The 18,211-nt window shown below is 42.0% G+C and overlaps 1 protein-coding gene across 1 annotated transcript in view; it reads left to right on the forward strand.

Annotated features, from left to right (window-relative positions):
- LOC311117678 (diacylglycerol kinase zeta-like) overlaps positions 1 to 17,136 on the forward strand; it is a gene marked incomplete at its 3' end in the record, with an annotated part of 35,302 nt that extends 18,166 nt beyond the window's left edge. The window contains exons 21-27 of the mRNA XM_084192609.1: positions 15 to 214; positions 3,474 to 3,574; positions 7,711 to 7,790; positions 11,029 to 11,098; positions 14,061 to 14,101; positions 14,800 to 14,996; positions 16,962 to 17,136. Of these exons, the coding sequence (XP_084048735.1) occupies positions 15 to 214; positions 3,474 to 3,574; positions 7,711 to 7,790; positions 11,029 to 11,098; positions 14,061 to 14,101; positions 14,800 to 14,996; positions 16,962 to 17,136 (864 nt within the window). The remainder of the gene's footprint in view (positions 1 to 14; positions 215 to 3,473; positions 3,575 to 7,710; positions 7,791 to 11,028; positions 11,099 to 14,060; positions 14,102 to 14,799; positions 14,997 to 16,961) is intronic.
- Positions 17,137 to 18,211: the final 1,075 nt, after the last annotated feature.

Here is an 18,211-nt window from a genome sequence, read left to right on the forward strand (position 1 = left end):
CCCTGGTGCTGTAGGCAACACTGCAGGTCGGAGGTCATGGTGAGCGGCTGAACCAGTGCAGAGAGGTGACCCTCACCACCTACAAGTCCATCCCCATGCAGGTAGATGGGGAGCCATGCAAGCTAGCCCCCTCCACCATCCGTATCTCCCTGAGGAACCAAGCCAACATGGTGCAAAAGGCCAAGAGGAGGACTTCTATACCGCTGCTCAACGAGTAAGTAATACAGGGAACGCTTATTTACAACTGAGTTTATAAAAAGAGACCAGAATGGGTCCAGTCAGACTCCGAACATCAATCCAACTATGGTGACTTTCTATGCAGTACTTTGTTTAATCTTTGCACTGTCGGTAGGTTGCCTCTGTTGTCATGCGGTGCTTGGGAAGTTGGAAGTTATTGTAATGCATTCGAGTGTCCTCGACCGAGCCGAAGGTCGCTCTTCAATTTCTTGCTGTGTGATTTAAGTGGCACGCAGGTGTGGGAGACTGACAGGCCAGACAAGGTGGGATTCATTTGCAGGGGAGGCTGAAGTGCTGACAAAGACTTGTGCATGTAAAATAATCCAAGCCAATGAGGGAAAACAAACAAAAAAGACATTCAACAACATTCATCAAAGTCATCATGGCTTTGCAACCATCTTCCTTTTCTCTCTATCAGTCATCTTAGTCATATCAGTCTGTCTGTCTACAGGCTGAAAATCGAAGATGTGTTATCAGAATGAACAGCCCTATTTACTTTCATGGTAATTGCATTATCTTTTTAAATCCTGTTGTAAGGTTTTTGCTAATTTCATACTTTGTTGATTCTACTGTGAGTCTCGCGACAATGTATTGACTTGCTGGCAGGGGGAATTATGAATCCTCCATTTAAAGGATTGAAATGTCCAGGGGGGGGACTAATTCAATGATTGTGTTTACAGAAGCCTGTTTTAGCTGAGATTAAGTCGTGGTCATCCAAACCTTATTCATGATACCATTCTTCCTTTTTGCAAAGTTGGTTAGAATGGCCCAACCTTCTGTGAAGCAAAACACCAGGCATTTGGACAGAAAGTAAGAATGATAAGATGCAAATGAGCCTGGAATTCAAACAAACAACCCAGCTGTATTCACTTCTACACTTCTTACATCGTTTGAGATCATACCCCAACATTAGATCAAACTGTTCTCCCAACTGTTTTCCAACATACTCCAGTAAGGAACAAATACAACATGTGTTGTTGTCAGGTGTCTATTGTCCTTGAATAGAATGGTAAGCTATAGTCACAACATTGTTTTTGGGTCTCCCACACACTGCGAACAGGTCACATATCACAACCTTTTTCATGAATATATATATAATCATCCTAGAAGCCATCACAATGACAAACAGAAGGGGGAAAGCTGCGTTGAACACCTTGGGCTTCTCTCAGGCTGCTGTGCATGTGAGCCCAGGTTGTCAGATTGTTGTGGTTAGAGGTTGATCCCCTGTCATCAGCTTGCATTAATGCTCTTCCCGGGTGACAGTCTTTCGTTAAACATTTTTTTTTACCTCTCAGCCGAGATGATTCCAACTCCCAACTAGTTAGAAATTAATAAGGAAAGTAACGGATACTATACAGTATAATGGTGTACTGAAATCAAGCATAGGTTATGAATAATATTTGTTATGTGTCAATTTGACATGCTTTGGTTGTTTGTTCCTACAAATATGTACACTGAAAAAAAATATAAACGCAACATGTAAAGTGTTGGTCCCATGTTTCATGAGCTGAAATAAAATATCCCAGAAATTTTCCATATGCACAAAAAGCTTATTTCTAAAATGTTGTGCACACATTTGTTTACGTCCCTGTTAGTGAGCATTTTTCCTTTGCCATAATAATCCATCCACCTGACAGGTGTGGCAGATCAAGAAGCTGATTAAACAGCATGATCATTACACAGGTGCACCTTGTGCTGGGGACAATAAAAGGCCACTCTAACATGTGCAGTTTTGTCACACAACCCAATGCCACAGGTATCTCAAGTTTTGAGGGAACATGCAATTGGCAAGCTGATGGCAGGAATGTCCATCAGAGCTGTTACCAGATAATTTAATGTTCATTTCTCTACCATAAGCCACCTCCAACGTGATTTTAGAGAATTTGGCAGTAAGTCCAACCGGCCTCACAACCACAGACCACGTGTAACCACACCAGCCCAGGACCTCCACATCCGGCTTCTTCATCTGCGGGATCGTCTGAGACCAGCCACCCGGACAGCTGATGAAATTGTGGGTTTCCACAACCAAATAATTTCTGCACAAACTTTCAGAAACCGTCTCAGGGAAGCTCATCTACGTGCTCGTCGTCCTGACCAGGGTCTTGACCTGACTGCAGTTCGGCATTGTAACCGACTTCAGTGGGCAAATGCTCACCTTCAATGGCCACTGGCATGGTAGAGAAGTGTGCAATTCACAGATGAATCCCGGTTTCAACTGTACCGGGCAGATGGTAGACAGCGTAGCGTGTATTTTACATTTACATTTACGTCATTTAGCAGACGCTCTTATCCAGAGCGACTTACATTTACATTATTCTTTTTAATTTTCATACCCCATGGGAATCGAACCCACAACCCTGGCGTTGCAAACGCCATGCTCTACCAACTGAGCTACCTCCCTGCCGGCCATTCCCTCCCCTACCCTGGACGACGCTGGGCCAATTGTGCGCCGCCCCATTGGTATATGTGTATGGCGATGTGTGGGCGAGCGGTTTGCTGATGTCAATGTTGTGAACAGAGTGCCCCGTGGTGGCGGTGGGGTTCTGGTATGGGAAGTCATAAGCTACGCACAACAAAGACAATTGCATTTTATTGATGGCAATTTGAATGCACAGAGATACCGTTACGAGATCCTGAGGCCCATTGTCGTGCCATTCATCCACCACCATCACCTCATGTTTCAGCCTGATAATGCACTGTCCCATGTCGCACGGATCTGTACACAATTCCTGGAAGCTGAAAATGTCCCAGTTCTTCCATGGCCTGCTTACTCAACAGACATGTCACCTATGGAGCATGCTATGGATCGACGTGTACAACAGTGTGTTCCAGTTCCCACCAATATCCAGCAACTGCGCACAGCCATTGAAGAGGTGTCGGACAACATTCCACAGGCCACAATCAACAGCCTGATCAATTCTATGCGAAGGAGATGTGTCGCACTGCATGAGGCATGTGGTGGTCACACCAGATACTGACTGGTTTTCTGACCCACGCCCATACTTTTTTTTATAAAGGTATCTGTGAACAACAGATGCATATCTGTATTCCCAGTCATGTGAAATCCATAGATTCAGGCCTAATACATTTATTTCAATTGACTGATTTCCTTATATGAACTGTAACTCAATAAAATCTTTGAAATTGTTGCATGTTGCGTTTATATTTTTGTTCAGTGTAATTTAAATTTTTGAGAGATGATACCCAACTGACTATATTTCTGTTGTCTTCCTCAGCCAGCAGCCCTTCCCGGAGAGGTTAAGGATCCGGGTGAACCGTATTAGCATGCACGACTATGAGTCCCTGCATTACGACAAGGAGAAACTCAAAGAAGCCTGTGAGTATTCCATCTCTGTCTAATGCACTGTAACTTCATCATCCCTCAGGTGTCAGCCAGCCTGTTCAAGGAGGAATGCAGCAGGCCCTTGAGTACTGCTTCATGCAGGAATGTTACTGAGAGCCAGAGGTGTTTTCAGTGATGTAGAACTCTGTAGTAGATATACTACATATGTCCTTGTACCATTTTAGGGGCTGATTCCAACCTGAGTTAATAGTGTAATTCCCTTTTTATGCACTTGTCTCTCTACATGTATTCTGACCTTGAATTTGTTTGGGGTGGAGATTGAATAAATTAAGGTGAGGCGGAGGTGTGTCTACAGATACGGCATATTCTGACCTTGACTTAATTCCCTAATAATTCCAACACCTACACGGGAGGAAACCATGAATACGGTTCTACCGGTTCCAAGTGGAAAAAGCATCTACTTAATTTTTTCCAATAGAAATAATACCATTCTCCATGCACTGTAATTGACAACTTGATAAGAGCTAGGTAAATGATTAATCTGTTTGGATAAGGGAATTGTAAATGACACTTGTTTTAGAACTATTTTACCTTATAATCGCTGGAGACAAATGTGAAACCAGTCATACAGCAAAATGAATCATATCAACTTTCCCACAGTAAAGTTGATGAAATGCTGTGGCATTATACAGAATTTAAATTATACGGCCTTTTAACTTGCAGGGATGGGCACGCTCTAATGTCTTAATTATTTCCATCATGTTAAATATTAGCCACTATCAGTATCGACCATCAGTAGGCCTAATAACCACACATATTCAACTGCCAATTTACTCTTAGTTCCCTTCAGTTAGTATAGTCTACATTATCATTCTATTTAATTACATTGTTTTGATTACCTTCATTTGCTTTCTCTGTAAACGCCATCAAGGCCGTGTGGTTGTTGGTGAGGATCATTAGTAACAAAAGGCAAATTAAATCATTATGGAGCGGCGCGCAGACCAAGCCGTAACAATTTGAACCTGACGTATGGCGCAATACTTGGCCATGTCGTCACACAGTTCCATGGTTAGTGCAGGCAATAGAAGAGGGTATAGCCTACTATTCTCCCTATTATAATTCTATGTACACTAATCTTCCAACGTTACCGTGGGTTGAAGAACTGAATGTGGCAATTTCCAGAATGAATCAAATTACCGTTTTCTTTATTTTGTGCGTAAAGGTTCTCCAACCCTGTTTTTTTAGGATTCATAAATACTTTCCTAAATCTAAGTAATCTACAAGATCAGATTATTTTAAAATCTACCAATCTGTGCTGAAACAGATGAGTATGCATATATTTATATTCTAGTAAGTCTGTTGACAAAATTCAAACTAAAAGGTACACTATATTTAAAGGGATGGCTTAGGATAGATGTACTGAAAACCCTACTGAATGAAAATTCCACGAGAAAAACGGTTGGCTAGCAAGTGGGATGGTTTCCAGCAGTTTAATTAAATGTATTCAGCGTGCGAAGGGAACCTTTCCTGCAAAGCCAGTTATGCACCTGCATAAGGTAAGTCTGAATACCAACTACTGAGAAGTGCGTAGGAAAGGCATGCACAGGAAAGGCATACATTTCCTAAGTCTGAATCGGCCCCTTGGTGTACTGTCAGCAAGAGTGTTGATATTACTTCTCGTGGGTGAAATGCTAACATGGACTTTAAATCTACACAGCGACTACATAGACTCTGTCACTGTCAAACATAGGTTAGCACAAATAAATGTAATGTGGAAGAACACACCAGGCTCTTGATCGCCCTAACTAGCCTCACTAATTACAAAGGGAAAGGAAGTCCCTTTTGATTTATATGGTACTTAGTAGAAACCCCACAGAGATGGAACTCTTTCATTTTCTCTCTTTCTGGCTCCTCCTTGAGAGGGAGGAGGGGGCGGACATTGGCTCCAGGTTTTGCTATCTGTCCACCCTGATACCCTTCTCCAATCCCCGTCAGGCCACTCGATTGCTATGAGTTTATCATGCAGTGTGGGCCTCCCTGCATGTGACTTGGGCTAGATATCAAGTGTGTGACTGTGAGGCGATAATGAGGTAGCTGTCCATTACTGTCTCTAATGGATGCCCTGGGGCCCCAGAGGGGCTCTGTCAGTGGTTCTGTGTTTTACAGCCTCCTGCAGCACCTGTGTGCTAGGAAGACACGGTAATAACCTCCCATAACACAGCTAGAGCCACCCCCCACTCTTAATTGTTATCACATTCGTATCCTCATGCACAAACCTACTGTTCCAGACAGACTATTAGTTAATGCTCTCCTCCCAAAAACAATGTTTGTTTGTTTCGTCTCAAAAAACAGTGGGCAGCATTTGTTTGGGCTGGACTTGTGAAGGCTGTTGTCCTTGAAGTTGTATATGATTATCCTCTCCAAACAAAACTGCAACAATTACTGGCCCCAAGTTATGTAACTGGGATATGCAAGTGATGCTGTTTTTGTCTCTGATGAAACAAAACCCAGCTGCTATGGACCGACCTTGTTGTTGGATATCTCCAAAGAAGTATGTGAAATAAGAAAGTATGATGAATGTATTAGGTTCTTACTGAACTTTTGCAATTATATAGCCTCGTATTACCATCCTGATGACCGCTGTGGAATTTGTGTAGTGAAATAGAATGTAAGCTCGCAAGATTTCCGGATGGTCGTACGAGGCTAGCAATTATAATACCGGACATAAAATCTCCCTGTAGGTTTTGATACTCAGGCATAATTGGTGGAGGTCCAACAGTTTTCTTACAGTACCTACCATTCGGTTCACGGAATGCTGAAAGTAGTTTATTCTTTGTTTTCCACCACTAGATGTCAGAACATGCAACTAAAAGAAAAGAAGATATGCTTTTAAACCTGAAGTAAATTTTAACTGATTTTATAAATAAACTCAATGTCCATATTAAACTGTCATACAGTGGTCCAATAACATACTTTGTACCTAATGCACCCTCATGCTTGCTGACATACAAGAGAATTCCAAGGCTGTTTTTGATAGGCTACTCATAGATGTAAATGGGAGCGAACACATGAAAGTGAACAATCATTCTGTGATTTGCACATTGTTTAGATTCATTCTAGATATCACACTCAGACTCCCTCTGGCTAACACTGAATCAAATTCGGTCCCTGATGTTTCACATGGATCTTGAGGTACAAGTGATGTTAGCTGTCATAGCTGAGGTTAATACTCTATTCTCTCGTCTCTGATCCAAAGATATAGCATGTGGCTGCTACCAGTCAGGCAGTTGTCTCAGTTGCCTGACACCTATAAAGAGCTTAGACAACTATGCTGTTGCAGAGTGAGGACAGCAAAAGAGAAAGAAAAAAAGAAAGAAGAGAAAGAAGCTGAATTGAATTAGAGACAGACTGTTCCAAGGTTGCTAGGCAACAGCACATTCCTCAGTGGAGAAATCTGCCTGCTTTTCTCTCTCTCCGCCTGTGAAACTTGCTGCTCCTCAGAGAGCCACTTTTTCAATTCACAAATCTCAGCCTGATAGTCCACGAGTCATTCACTTCTGTTCTGTTCTGACCGCAAAAGAAGGCCCTGTGAATGGCCTGGACTTTCATGATCACATAATGTGGTTTTGATGCACTCACTGATACACAGTGTATCTGCTCTCTCACCTGCTGCCCAGTTGTACTTTAGGCCTAATTGCCTGTCTTTTGTCTAGCACAAATCAATGGGCATTGGAACTAATGACAAACATGTCCCCGGACAGTTTTTCCTCTTGCAGACATCACATTTAGAGAATTCTTCCTCTGTTATTGTTTTGTATTGCTATTTGGTTTACACACTTCACCTACTTTGACAGCCGTTTCAAAGGGGTTTGAGTTCACTAAGTGCATTGGACTTTGCGTGGCACTCTATGAAATACAAGGCATCCAGGAAGCCCAAGTCTAAATATATCCTTGATCTATTGCCAACAAAATGAACTTCCCCCAAACCTTTCTGGTTCGAGTTGATAAATGGACACAATCAGTTAGTCTGTGTCTTGTAGCTTGTGTCTATGAGCTACCTGTGGACCTAGCTGTAGAATGGTTTTTCATGCTTCGATCCCTGGGCGCTTGCAGCAGTGTTTAACAGCATGTTGTTAAATGTTATGTTGTCTCATCATCTTTCCCTACAGCTATCCCACTGGGCCTCATCGTTGTCCCGGGAGACAGTGACCTGGAAACATGCCGCTCCCACATCGAGAGGCTCCAAGAGGTGAGAAATGAAGGAAGAAGGGGGGGACAGCGAGAAGGGGACAGAGGAGAGAGTGTGGGTTGATGAGGGGATGGAACTCTGGGTAAAAGAAGGACAGAAGGGATGGAGGACATGAGAGGCAGAGAGCATATGAAGACAGTGGCTGTGAGGTAACTAATACTAAGGGAGGACTCAGAAATGTCTGTGATGGAGGACAATACAGGCAGAGAGTAGAAGAAGACAGAGGGGGTAGGACTGAGCTAATACCATGGGAGGATTGGGAAAGCATTGTGATGAATTTGTGAGAATGCAAGAGATGACGGAAGAGAGGAGGTTAGAAGAGGAGGGAGGAACTTGCTGATGTCAAGAGCAATTACTCGCAGGCTGGTATATGATGGCTCATCTCGACAGACAAGCCCTAACCTGTCTTTAGGATGGGAAAGGATTGCATGTGTGGTTGTTTGTGAATGGGGTAGACTGAGATTTTGCCAAAACATGACATCTTTGCCCCTCTAGCCCCATCGCTGTCCCTTTTGGTTCAAAACCCATTGAAATAAATAGTGCATGAAATGTGTTGCCAATTAGCGGCATCACCGCTTTGCAATCATTATATATCTCCTTATTTTTAACCACTATCCCTCAATGGCTGTCCCTTATTTGGGATTCTCAAACAATATGTTGTCTTGTTGCTGTTTTCATCAGCTCATGTCATAAGAAAAGGCTTAAATTATATTTTGATTTTGTCTGCCACTAATGGAGGCATGATGACTAAAATACTGTTGCAGAATGGTAATTGCTTCTGTAATATGTGTAATCATCCACTTTCATTATATATTACTCCCAAAGACATGTATTATTGGTAAGTAGGACTCATAGCATACAGCAAGACGGCATAAATTGAGGGGGGGGAAATGTTTCTCCCACTACATTCAACCCATAATGCAATCCAAAACCAGTCATTATAGTAACTTCAAGACTAGATGTTTATTTTCCTATCCGCATGTGGTGATTTACTTTGGGTAGGGGCATTAGACAGGAAGGAGAGTCTCCATTTGTGGGATTACAGTGTTTTTGGGGCTATTCCACAGGACTTCATCTCCATTCATCCCTCCTTCAAACGACTGGTGCTCCAGGTTGGTAAAACGAGACAGGACATGGAGTCTGTGGCATGGAAAGGAACAAGTCTGAAAAGGAAACATTCCCCTTATCAAAAAGGACTTTTAGATCACAGATTACATTTACAATTTAGTCATTTAGCAGACGCTCTTACCCGGAGCGATTTTCACAGACGGAACAAACACAGACGGAGCAAACTAATAACCATAAAATATAATCTAATTCAAAAACAAGGATGAGGCCTTTTATAACCATGTTATTTTTATGAGGACACACTGTTTGAGTATGTGATGCTTAAATCTGAAGAAAACACTTGTCAAACCTGTCCCTCCCTGTGCATAACCGTAAAACACATACAGTACAAAGACAGCGCTGCAGCCACAATTCTCATAGTTTCATTAGGTGTTTACTTGGAATTGTGTGTTTGATCAACTCTTCCATTTCTTTTTTTTGTCTCCAAGAAAATAATCTAGAGCACAAATATACTTCTCACATCCAGTAGTTCCTTGTTGGCTTAAAAACAAATCAACTGTGCAGTCAGTCAAGGGTGTGTTGCATCAATATTCGAATATCTAGTGCTTTTACAAAGTGATTTCACCACAAGCTCTAAGAGAGAGCGAGCTCTGCATACCCAGAGAGCGAGAGGTGCGGGTAGATGCTGAGACTGTCTGTCTCCAGTGATAACCACACACTCCTCCCAGCTACCCTGGCCCACCTTTTATATCCCCATCCACAGCTTAGCCAAACCAGCTGCATAATGTGAGTGTCTGGATAATAAAGGCTGTACTCAGGAGACTCTTTTTCCTCTTGTCTTTCTGTAGTGGCCCTGTTCCCCTATGCAAACCAACCCAAATTTGTTCCTCTGGGAAGAGTTTTTCTCCTTGTTCCTCGGTGCCCCTAAGCATGGTTTAGATGTGTTTGTATGTGTACTTTAGTGTTGTGTGTTTGTGATTGTGAGTGTAATCAGGAATATGTTTGCCTGTGATTTTTGTATGCAGCAAGCATCCAATGTTTAAGAAACTGCTGCAGTTAACGTTGCTTTGGCTATGTTATTACAATTAGTAATACTTTTGCTGAGTATAAGCGAGCACTATGACCTAGACTAGTTAGTGGACTAGTTGATACTGTCTCGTTTGGTGGTTGCATGTTTTGGGTTCCCTGTTCGAGACCCAGAAAAGTCTGGTGTTGATTAGATTGGCTACCTTGTGTACACGATTTTCTTTGTTTGTGTGGGTGTGTTTTTCTTGTAGGTGGTATCCAGTATTTGTGCCCTAAGCTAAGCATGCTCTTTCAGCATAGTTCCTTAGTGCATGCATCATAACATTCTGTACACTGCTATCCTCCTGATCCCCTTGGAAGTTAGATGGACTGGTCAAGTTTACCTTTAGATGGGAAATCAGTAGTAGGTTTTCCTGACCACAGTTAAACTGATCAGGAAAAACCCTCAGCCCTAGTTTTAGCCTATAACTAGGGCCTGGAGTTTTCCTGGCCAAGGCATGTGGTCAGGAGAAACTCATGGCCCTAGAAATGACTTCTGTTGTTGTCATCACATTCCAACAGGTCTGTTTCAGTCTGAACATTGAATAGACAAATTTCCTTTTGTGACTTGCCTCAGCCCATTTTCCTCTAAACATCGACTTACCTTCAAGATCAAGTTCTGAAGAGGATTATGTCAATGTATCTCATTGCATAAGGTCACTGGACTATGGTACCTTTGGAAAAGCTTGGATTAAGTACAGTTCAGCCAATGCACAGAACAGTGACCAAAGAAGGGATTGTAAGGTCTTTGGTCCAAGGATTCTGTGACTGAGGCTCACATGGGGGAAAACACCTGCCCTCCTAAACTCATGGAACTGTATATGAAAGAGTAGGGGAGGGGTTAATATGCTGGGCCCTTTCAGTGAACTCACTGCCTAGAAAAGTACTTTTCATTTCAAAAAGCCTATGTCTGAACACAAGACTCAGGGCCTTTTAAATCTTGCCCTACATCCAGCAGAAAAGGTTTTTATTATTTGAGTCCTCCGTTTTTCAATGGACCAGTAAGTTGGACAAAACAGAGTCAAGCCCTTCCAGTCTCATTTATGTTTAGTGTATAGAGCAGGCTGTTGTGGAACTAATCTCATTGGTCCCATTTCTTTCTCAGGAGGATGATGGAGCTAAATCAAAGACCCTTTCCTCGCAGAAGCTTTCGCCAAAGTGGTGCTTCTTGGACTGTAAGTACCACTTCTTATAAGGAGCGCTGCTATTTATTCCTTACACTTTCTACAGTGTAGTATTCCTCTTGTGCCTCCTCTTTTAGTCCCCTGTCTATCTTCAACGCTGAAGAGAGAGCGCTTCATATAATCTGATCATTGCAAGTGGGAGCTTCTGACTCTTACAGGTCACTGTTTTCTTGGTTCATTCACCATAGAATTTCATGTTTTGTCAAGGTAGACATAATATGATAGAACAGTGCCATTTTAGGACCTTACGATTAGCGCATCAGTGCCATTTTAGGACCTTACGATTAGCGCATCAGTGCCATTTTAGGACCTTACGATTAGCGCATCAGTGCCATTTTAGGACCTTACGATTAGCGCATCAGTGCCATTTTTAGGACCTTACGATTAGCGCATCAGTGCCATTTTAGGATCTTACGATTAGCGCATCAGTGCCATTTTAGGACCTTACGATTAGCGCATCAGTGCCATTTTAGGACCTTACGATTAGCGCATCAGTGCCATTTTAGGACCTTACGGTTAGCGCATCAGTGCCATTCTTCTGCAGGATAAGGATTGACATTTACATTACAAGCAAATATACACAGCATAAATTGAGTTCTAAATGTTCAAAACACAAGTTTTGAGGATAATTTAAACATTTGTTTTAGATTATTGTTTAGAAGAATTGAAGATAGGTAGAGCAACCTACAGAACATAATTTAACGCAGCTGTGCTGTGTTTCTGTGTGAAATAGGATCTGCCAATTCAATTAAACCGAGCTCCACATTAACATTCATTTAGATCAACAGCTCTGGTGCAAAGATACAAAAATCAACTCGATAATAATGTCACTGATTTGCTTTGAATGTTTCTGCTCTCTGTTGCATAGCAGAAAATGAATATTCTAGGCAGACTTCATGCTTGTCTGTGAGATCTTCTTAAGCATACAGTTTATAATATTTCTGTAAATAATCTGTAGTACTGTAAGAATGTCAGTGATTCTGCATGTCTCTTATGAATCTATGGCCCTTTACATATATCCAGTTTTATCAAGGCATTGTTTATTCCACTGACAGTATTATGAATTACATGTTATGTGCATTGCTAGGAATAGCTATACATTGCTATGCATAACACAGTTTACATATATGATGTACTCTTGCTGCTCATCAGTCACTCCACCAGCAGTGAAACTCACAATCTTCCATCTCCTCACACTAGACTGATATGATAGCTGATCTCTGAAGGGTATCATTGTTTGAATGCTAAGTTAATTCACTTACTAACTAGTGATAGTTGGTAGAGAAAGGAGGGTGTTAGAATCTCCAGCCAAATTTTCTGTAGCTTTTCAAAGCTTAATTAAATCCCATAGCTGCTCCGTTGAAATCAGCACAGATTAGCTTCTATTCACGGGTAATAAAGCAGCCCAGATCTTAAAGGCTCAGTCCAAAAAAAGACTGTTGTAAAGGTCTCGTGTGGAGAAATTATAAATGTTTCTCTCTCCACAAAACAGCATGGCTAATTCTTGATTAGAAGCATAGCAAGTGAATTCCAGCTGCGTTCTGATTTGACTGATGATTTAATTAGTACGACGGGAGAACCACATCATACTTTTTGATACATTATGATAAGGTAGAAGAAAAAACATCTGGATATGTAGGAGAAGCTGAGAAACATACAGTACACACACCTGCCCTTAAAGACCTTAAGAAACTAAAGGAATCTTCTGGGCAAACTTCATGCTTGTCTGTGTGATATTCTTAAGCATACAGTTTATTAAAAAATAAGAGTTGGATTATTCTGCTCAGTGAAGCTGGCAGAAATTCAATTTGCAGCATCTGTGGAAGACAGAGGGGTCTTTTTCTTGGCATCTTAGATGTAGGGGAAGAAGCGTTGCACATCTCCTTAATTCCAGCGCACACCTCCTTTGATTCTGCTCCCACTGGGCTAGGGAAGAGCTCTTTCCCACTTCCTCAGACAGACTAGCAGCGTGAAGCTTAATTACTGGTACAGTCCAACAGAACAGGGCTGGGGGGTGGATGGAGGGGAGAGGGGGGAGACAGAGTTAGTTTAGTGGAATTTCTGCTGACTGGATGGAAATGATCATCTGTAGAAAGTAAAGTTGTTTTTTTTCACTCACTACTTCCTCTAAGTTTCTACGCTGAGATGTAGTATTGTCCATACTCATGAATCTCAAAAGAGTGTGTTTGATTTTCCTTTGAAGAGCACATACAATTATATTTACATATAAATACGGCGCTTGTAACGTCAGGGTAGTGGGTTCGATCCCCGGGACCACCCATACACAAAAATGTATGCACGCATGACTGTAAGTCGCTTTGGATAAAAGCGTCTGCTAAATGGCATATTATATTATTATTATATATATGATCATATCCTGTCTCCTGTGAATCTGTTTGTAGCTAGTTGGCTGGCAACAGTGTGAGATGTTCGGTACAGTCCCCCAACACCCTGTAAACTGAATGCGTCTTTTGAAAAGTCAATGGGTTTCTCATAACTTCCTTGATTTGCAGTAGGGTTTGTCCAGCGGTCATTGTCTAATGACATGTTTAGTAAATCTTTCTAATTTCGTCTCATCTAGAATTACACCCACTACCACAACCCTTTGACTCTCCTTGTAATGTCCCCAAGTCACTGGGCCAATTATGTGACCCTTTGCTCCTACTTGTTCTGTTTATTATACAGGTTATCCATCTTTTCCTTCATTTAACAACATGTGGCAAAGGCACGGTGTGCTTCGGAGCTGGTTTAATCAGGTCAACGCTTTGATTAAGCTCCTGCACAGTTCCCAGCCCTCTCTGGCCTCATTAGAACACTGTGTGTGTGTGTGTGTGTGTGTGTGTGTGTGTGTGTGTGTTTGTGAGGTTGTGTACAAGCCTATGTTCATATTATTTACTCTCTATAAATCTCATACTATTTATAAATAGATTTTTCCTTCTTGTTTTCCTTCTAGCCACAACTGCAGATCGATTTTACAGAATTGATCGTGCTCAGGTGAGTGTGTGCCATTTATATATAATAATACGTTCAGTGATGGAAAAGTACCCAATTGTCATACTTCAGTAAAAGTAAAGATACCTTAATAAAAAATGACTCAAGTAAAAGTGAGTCACCCAGTAAAATAAGTATTTCGTTTTAAATATACTTAAGTATCAAAAGTAAAAGTATAAATAGTTTGAAATTCCTTATTAAGCAAACCAGACGGCATACTTTTATAGTTTTTTTTATTTACTGAAAGACAGGGGCACACTCCAACACTCACACATAATTTACAAAACAAAGCATTTGTGTTTAGTGAGTCCTCCAGATCAGAGGCAGTAGGGATGACCAGGGATGTTCTCTTGATAAGTGCATGAATTGGACCATTTTCCTGTCCTGCTAAGCATTCAAAATGTAACGAGTACTTTTAAGTGTCAGAGAAAATGTATGGAGTAAAAAGTACATTATTTTCTTTAGGAATGTAGTGGAGTAAAAGGAAAAGTTGACAAAATATAAATAGTAAAGTACAGATACCCAAAAAAACTATTTAAGTAGTACTTTAAAGTATTTTTACTTAAGTAGTTTACACCACTGAATACATTGATTATGCAGAGTAATGGAACACCTATAACAAAAGCAAAATAAACAAGTAACATGTTCAATGGCCATTATGATCTGTACATAAGTGATTATGGTTTCTCTCTCCATAACAGGAACACCTAAACTATGTGACTGAGATATCCCAAGACGAGCTCTTCATCCTGGACCCGGAGCTGGTCGTCACGGAGACGGTGAGCACCTCACCAGGGATGCCTGATCTGGTTGATTCTTCTGGTGAATTCCCGGAGGCATCTCGCAAGTTTGCCTTCCCATCCTCCTCCTCTTCTCCTCCCCCCTCACCGGGTCCCAGGTAAGAGAAGCAGCTGCTGCTCACAGCTTCTAATGGGAATTTCTGTTGGAGATCAGTTTAGTGCACTAGATAAAGGATGGGGCAGCTCCATTGGAGCTTTATGGGGGTTATAACAGTGAATAGCTTCCAGGTCATTTTCTGTGAACCAGTCTGTTTTAAAGTGGTTTCCAGCGGTGCTGTTTTGACAGGCTGAAATAGTGTAGTAATAATCCGACTGGCATGCCCCAGGTCCAGGACACTAAAATAAAGGCTGAGTAAACCGTGGGTTGAGTCTGTGTTTGGACATGCATGCTATAACACAATAAAACTGTACGCTCCTCACGGGACCGTGCTGATTTTGCCCTGCTGAATTATTACTGAGGCGGCATGGAGGAATGCAGAGGCCATGCTCGCCCATTAACCCCCACCCATTTAAATCTATTAATCATTTAAGTTCTAACCACTGGACTGTCTTCATAATCACCCTAGGAAGGAGAAGGGCCATACTCACCTGAATTCAGAGTGACATTAGAAACCTTCCACCTCATAGCACATAACTGTGGAGAACAGGGGAGAAGATCCAGGTTGAAATACTGTTACTGTAAGCCTTACTACAGTACATGCATCAACTTAACAAAGAAAGAAGCCCAGCCATTGTCTGTTCGTGGCTGAACAATACAAAGTGTTCCCTACATTGCTAACAGTTTGGAAAATACATGCAGCTCCACACATTTACATTTTAGTCATTTAGCAGACGCTCTTATCCAGAGCGACTTACAGTTAGTGAATACATACGAACCCACAACCCTGGCGTTGCAAACGCCATGCTCTATCAACTGAGCTACATCCCTGGACGGCGCTGGGCCAATTGTGCGCCGCCCATGAGTCTCCCGGTCGCGGCCGGCTGCGACAGAGCCTGGATTCGAACCAGGATCTCTAGTGGCACAGTTAGCACCGATGCAGTGCCTTAGACCACTGCGCCACTCAGGAGGTACTGTATGTTAATATTTTTAGAAGAAGGATGTCTGTGTGCCAGGTGTGGATATTTCCGTAATTTTCCACAGTAAATCTCCTCCACATTTTGTAGCCTTTTGTGAATGACATAAGTAATGCACACAGAAAGAGTCAACCAAGTTATTCAAGTAATACCCTTGTTACTGTTCTACAGTAACTTCACCTTAGTGGAAGTCTCTCTTCTCTACACTTTAGCTCAGGACCCTGTCCCCCATCCATTTAGGGATTTAAGGAGAGTTAGATGAAGACGAGGTGTGGCAACAGGTTCATGGAGTTCAAACATGGCAGAGGCAGATCCTAACCCGACCCACACGTTCCCCCTCCAAAGTAAACATGGTGGGACTATCTCTGAGGGCGTGTGGGGAGTGTAGCCTCTCCCTGTCTCTGTGGTCTATTGGCACGTCTTCTACAGACTATCTTTTGATGCTTTCAAAGTAGAGGCCATGTTATTTTTGCCATGTTCTCTCATGCTGCTGGCCAGGGCTTGAAATATAATTCCTAATAAAAGGCCATTTTGGATCCCTGTAGTCTAGAAAGACAGGCTGGGGGGGGGGGGGGGATAGCAGCACTGTGTTGGAGGCAATTTGTCATAGATGAATGCCACCTTAGACTCTTGGCAATGTATCAAATCATCAAAGGAAATTTAAGACGATGCGCATCCTAACTGTTACATTATTTGCATACTAGCATAAACATCCTTTTTTTCAGAACCAATTCATTGGCTTAACTGATCTTGTACCATTTATTAACTATTCCTGCTGCTGGCTCTGAAGATTCCCGGCTTCTTTGTCATCCTTTCCCTAATCACAGATCAGTTTAAATGTATATAAAAAGAAAAGTGCAATTTTTTGGGCATGTTATTGAAGTAAAACACCCCTGAATTGTTCCTGTTCTCTCTCCTTCCTTCCGTCTGCCCTTCCTTCTGCCCTCTTTTCCTCCATCCACTCCTCTACCCTGTCCTCTTACCGTCAGTCCCACCAGCCCACACTCAGACAGCGAGGCCATGGACGTCAGACACAAGACATCCCACTTCTTCTCCTCTCACTCCGGCTTCCCCTTTCCTGTCAGGAAGAGGTATCGATCTGACCTTCCTTCCTGTTCACCTCTCCTTTCCTCCTTTTCTCTCACTCTCCTCAAAAGTTCTTAACTTATCTTGTCCTCCCAAGATTGTCTTACTCTGCCCATGGACGTATCTCCCCCTATAGCCATATAAGATTCCTTTGAGTTTTACTTGGATGTAGCAGGGGGTTTTGTGTTCTTGACTGAAGCCTCTAGTCCAAGATCTTTGTTGAGTCCAAGATCTTTGTGGGTGGAACACATTCAAGCTCATGGAAAATAAGGTTTATACCAGCAGAGTGCAGTTTAACAGCAAAGTGTGTACTGTGTTGCTTTATTTTCCTCAAAAAAATCATTTGAAAATAGATGCTTCTGCAGCCATGTGTGTGTTGCCAGGGCAATTGGTTTTATTTAAAATACAAAGTTGATTGTGTGGGTTGGAATAGGTGGAGGAGGATGAATGTGGGAGGTGATGAGCAAAAACCCAGCATTCCCCCCGGAATGGGAATGAATACAGTACAATCTGCCTCACTGCTTATGTTTCACTCCCACCTTCCTTAGAATCAAGATTGTATTTCACTTATGAAATGGAGAAAATCAGACATGCCCACAATAGAACATCACAACTGAGATTGGGGGTGAGAGGTGCTCACTCCCAATCTGATGATCCATTTTACATTTGACGCTATAGTCTTGTCAAAGCAGGATTTGTCTCCATAAAGATGTTTGTTTGTTGTTTTTTGGGCCATAGCTGTCTAACTCTTTTCAATAATGTTTTTATCTCTATGAGCAGGCAGCCAGAGAGTGGGTTGGGCTCGGAACGAGACATGGGGAAGTGGCCGGCTGAGCATGGGGTTAGCCTAGGTTAGGTTTAGGGTTTGGGGGATCGATGAGGTTTATGTCTGGGTCGGATCTATAGTAAGAGCAATTAGATCACTGAACACACATTCATGAGTCATGACGCTCTCAAATAATATTGTTGCTTCCTCTGTCACAATGAATAGCTGTGATTTTGTATGCTTTGTTTTAGTGCTTCCATAGTCCTGGAAATACAAACTAGTCCTGCTGTGGATCTTTATTAGTTAAAGATGTCAGCTTTAGATCTTTGGAAAACAGTCTTCCTAATTTGATGTCAGGCTTTGATCATCTTTGTTTCTCATATTATC

Source organism: Coregonus lavaretus, assembly GCF_964263955.1.
Source record: "Coregonus lavaretus genome assembly, contig: HAP1_SCAFFOLD_4447, whole genome shotgun sequence".
NCBI lineage: Eukaryota > Metazoa > Chordata > Actinopteri > Salmoniformes > Salmonidae > Coregonus > Coregonus lavaretus.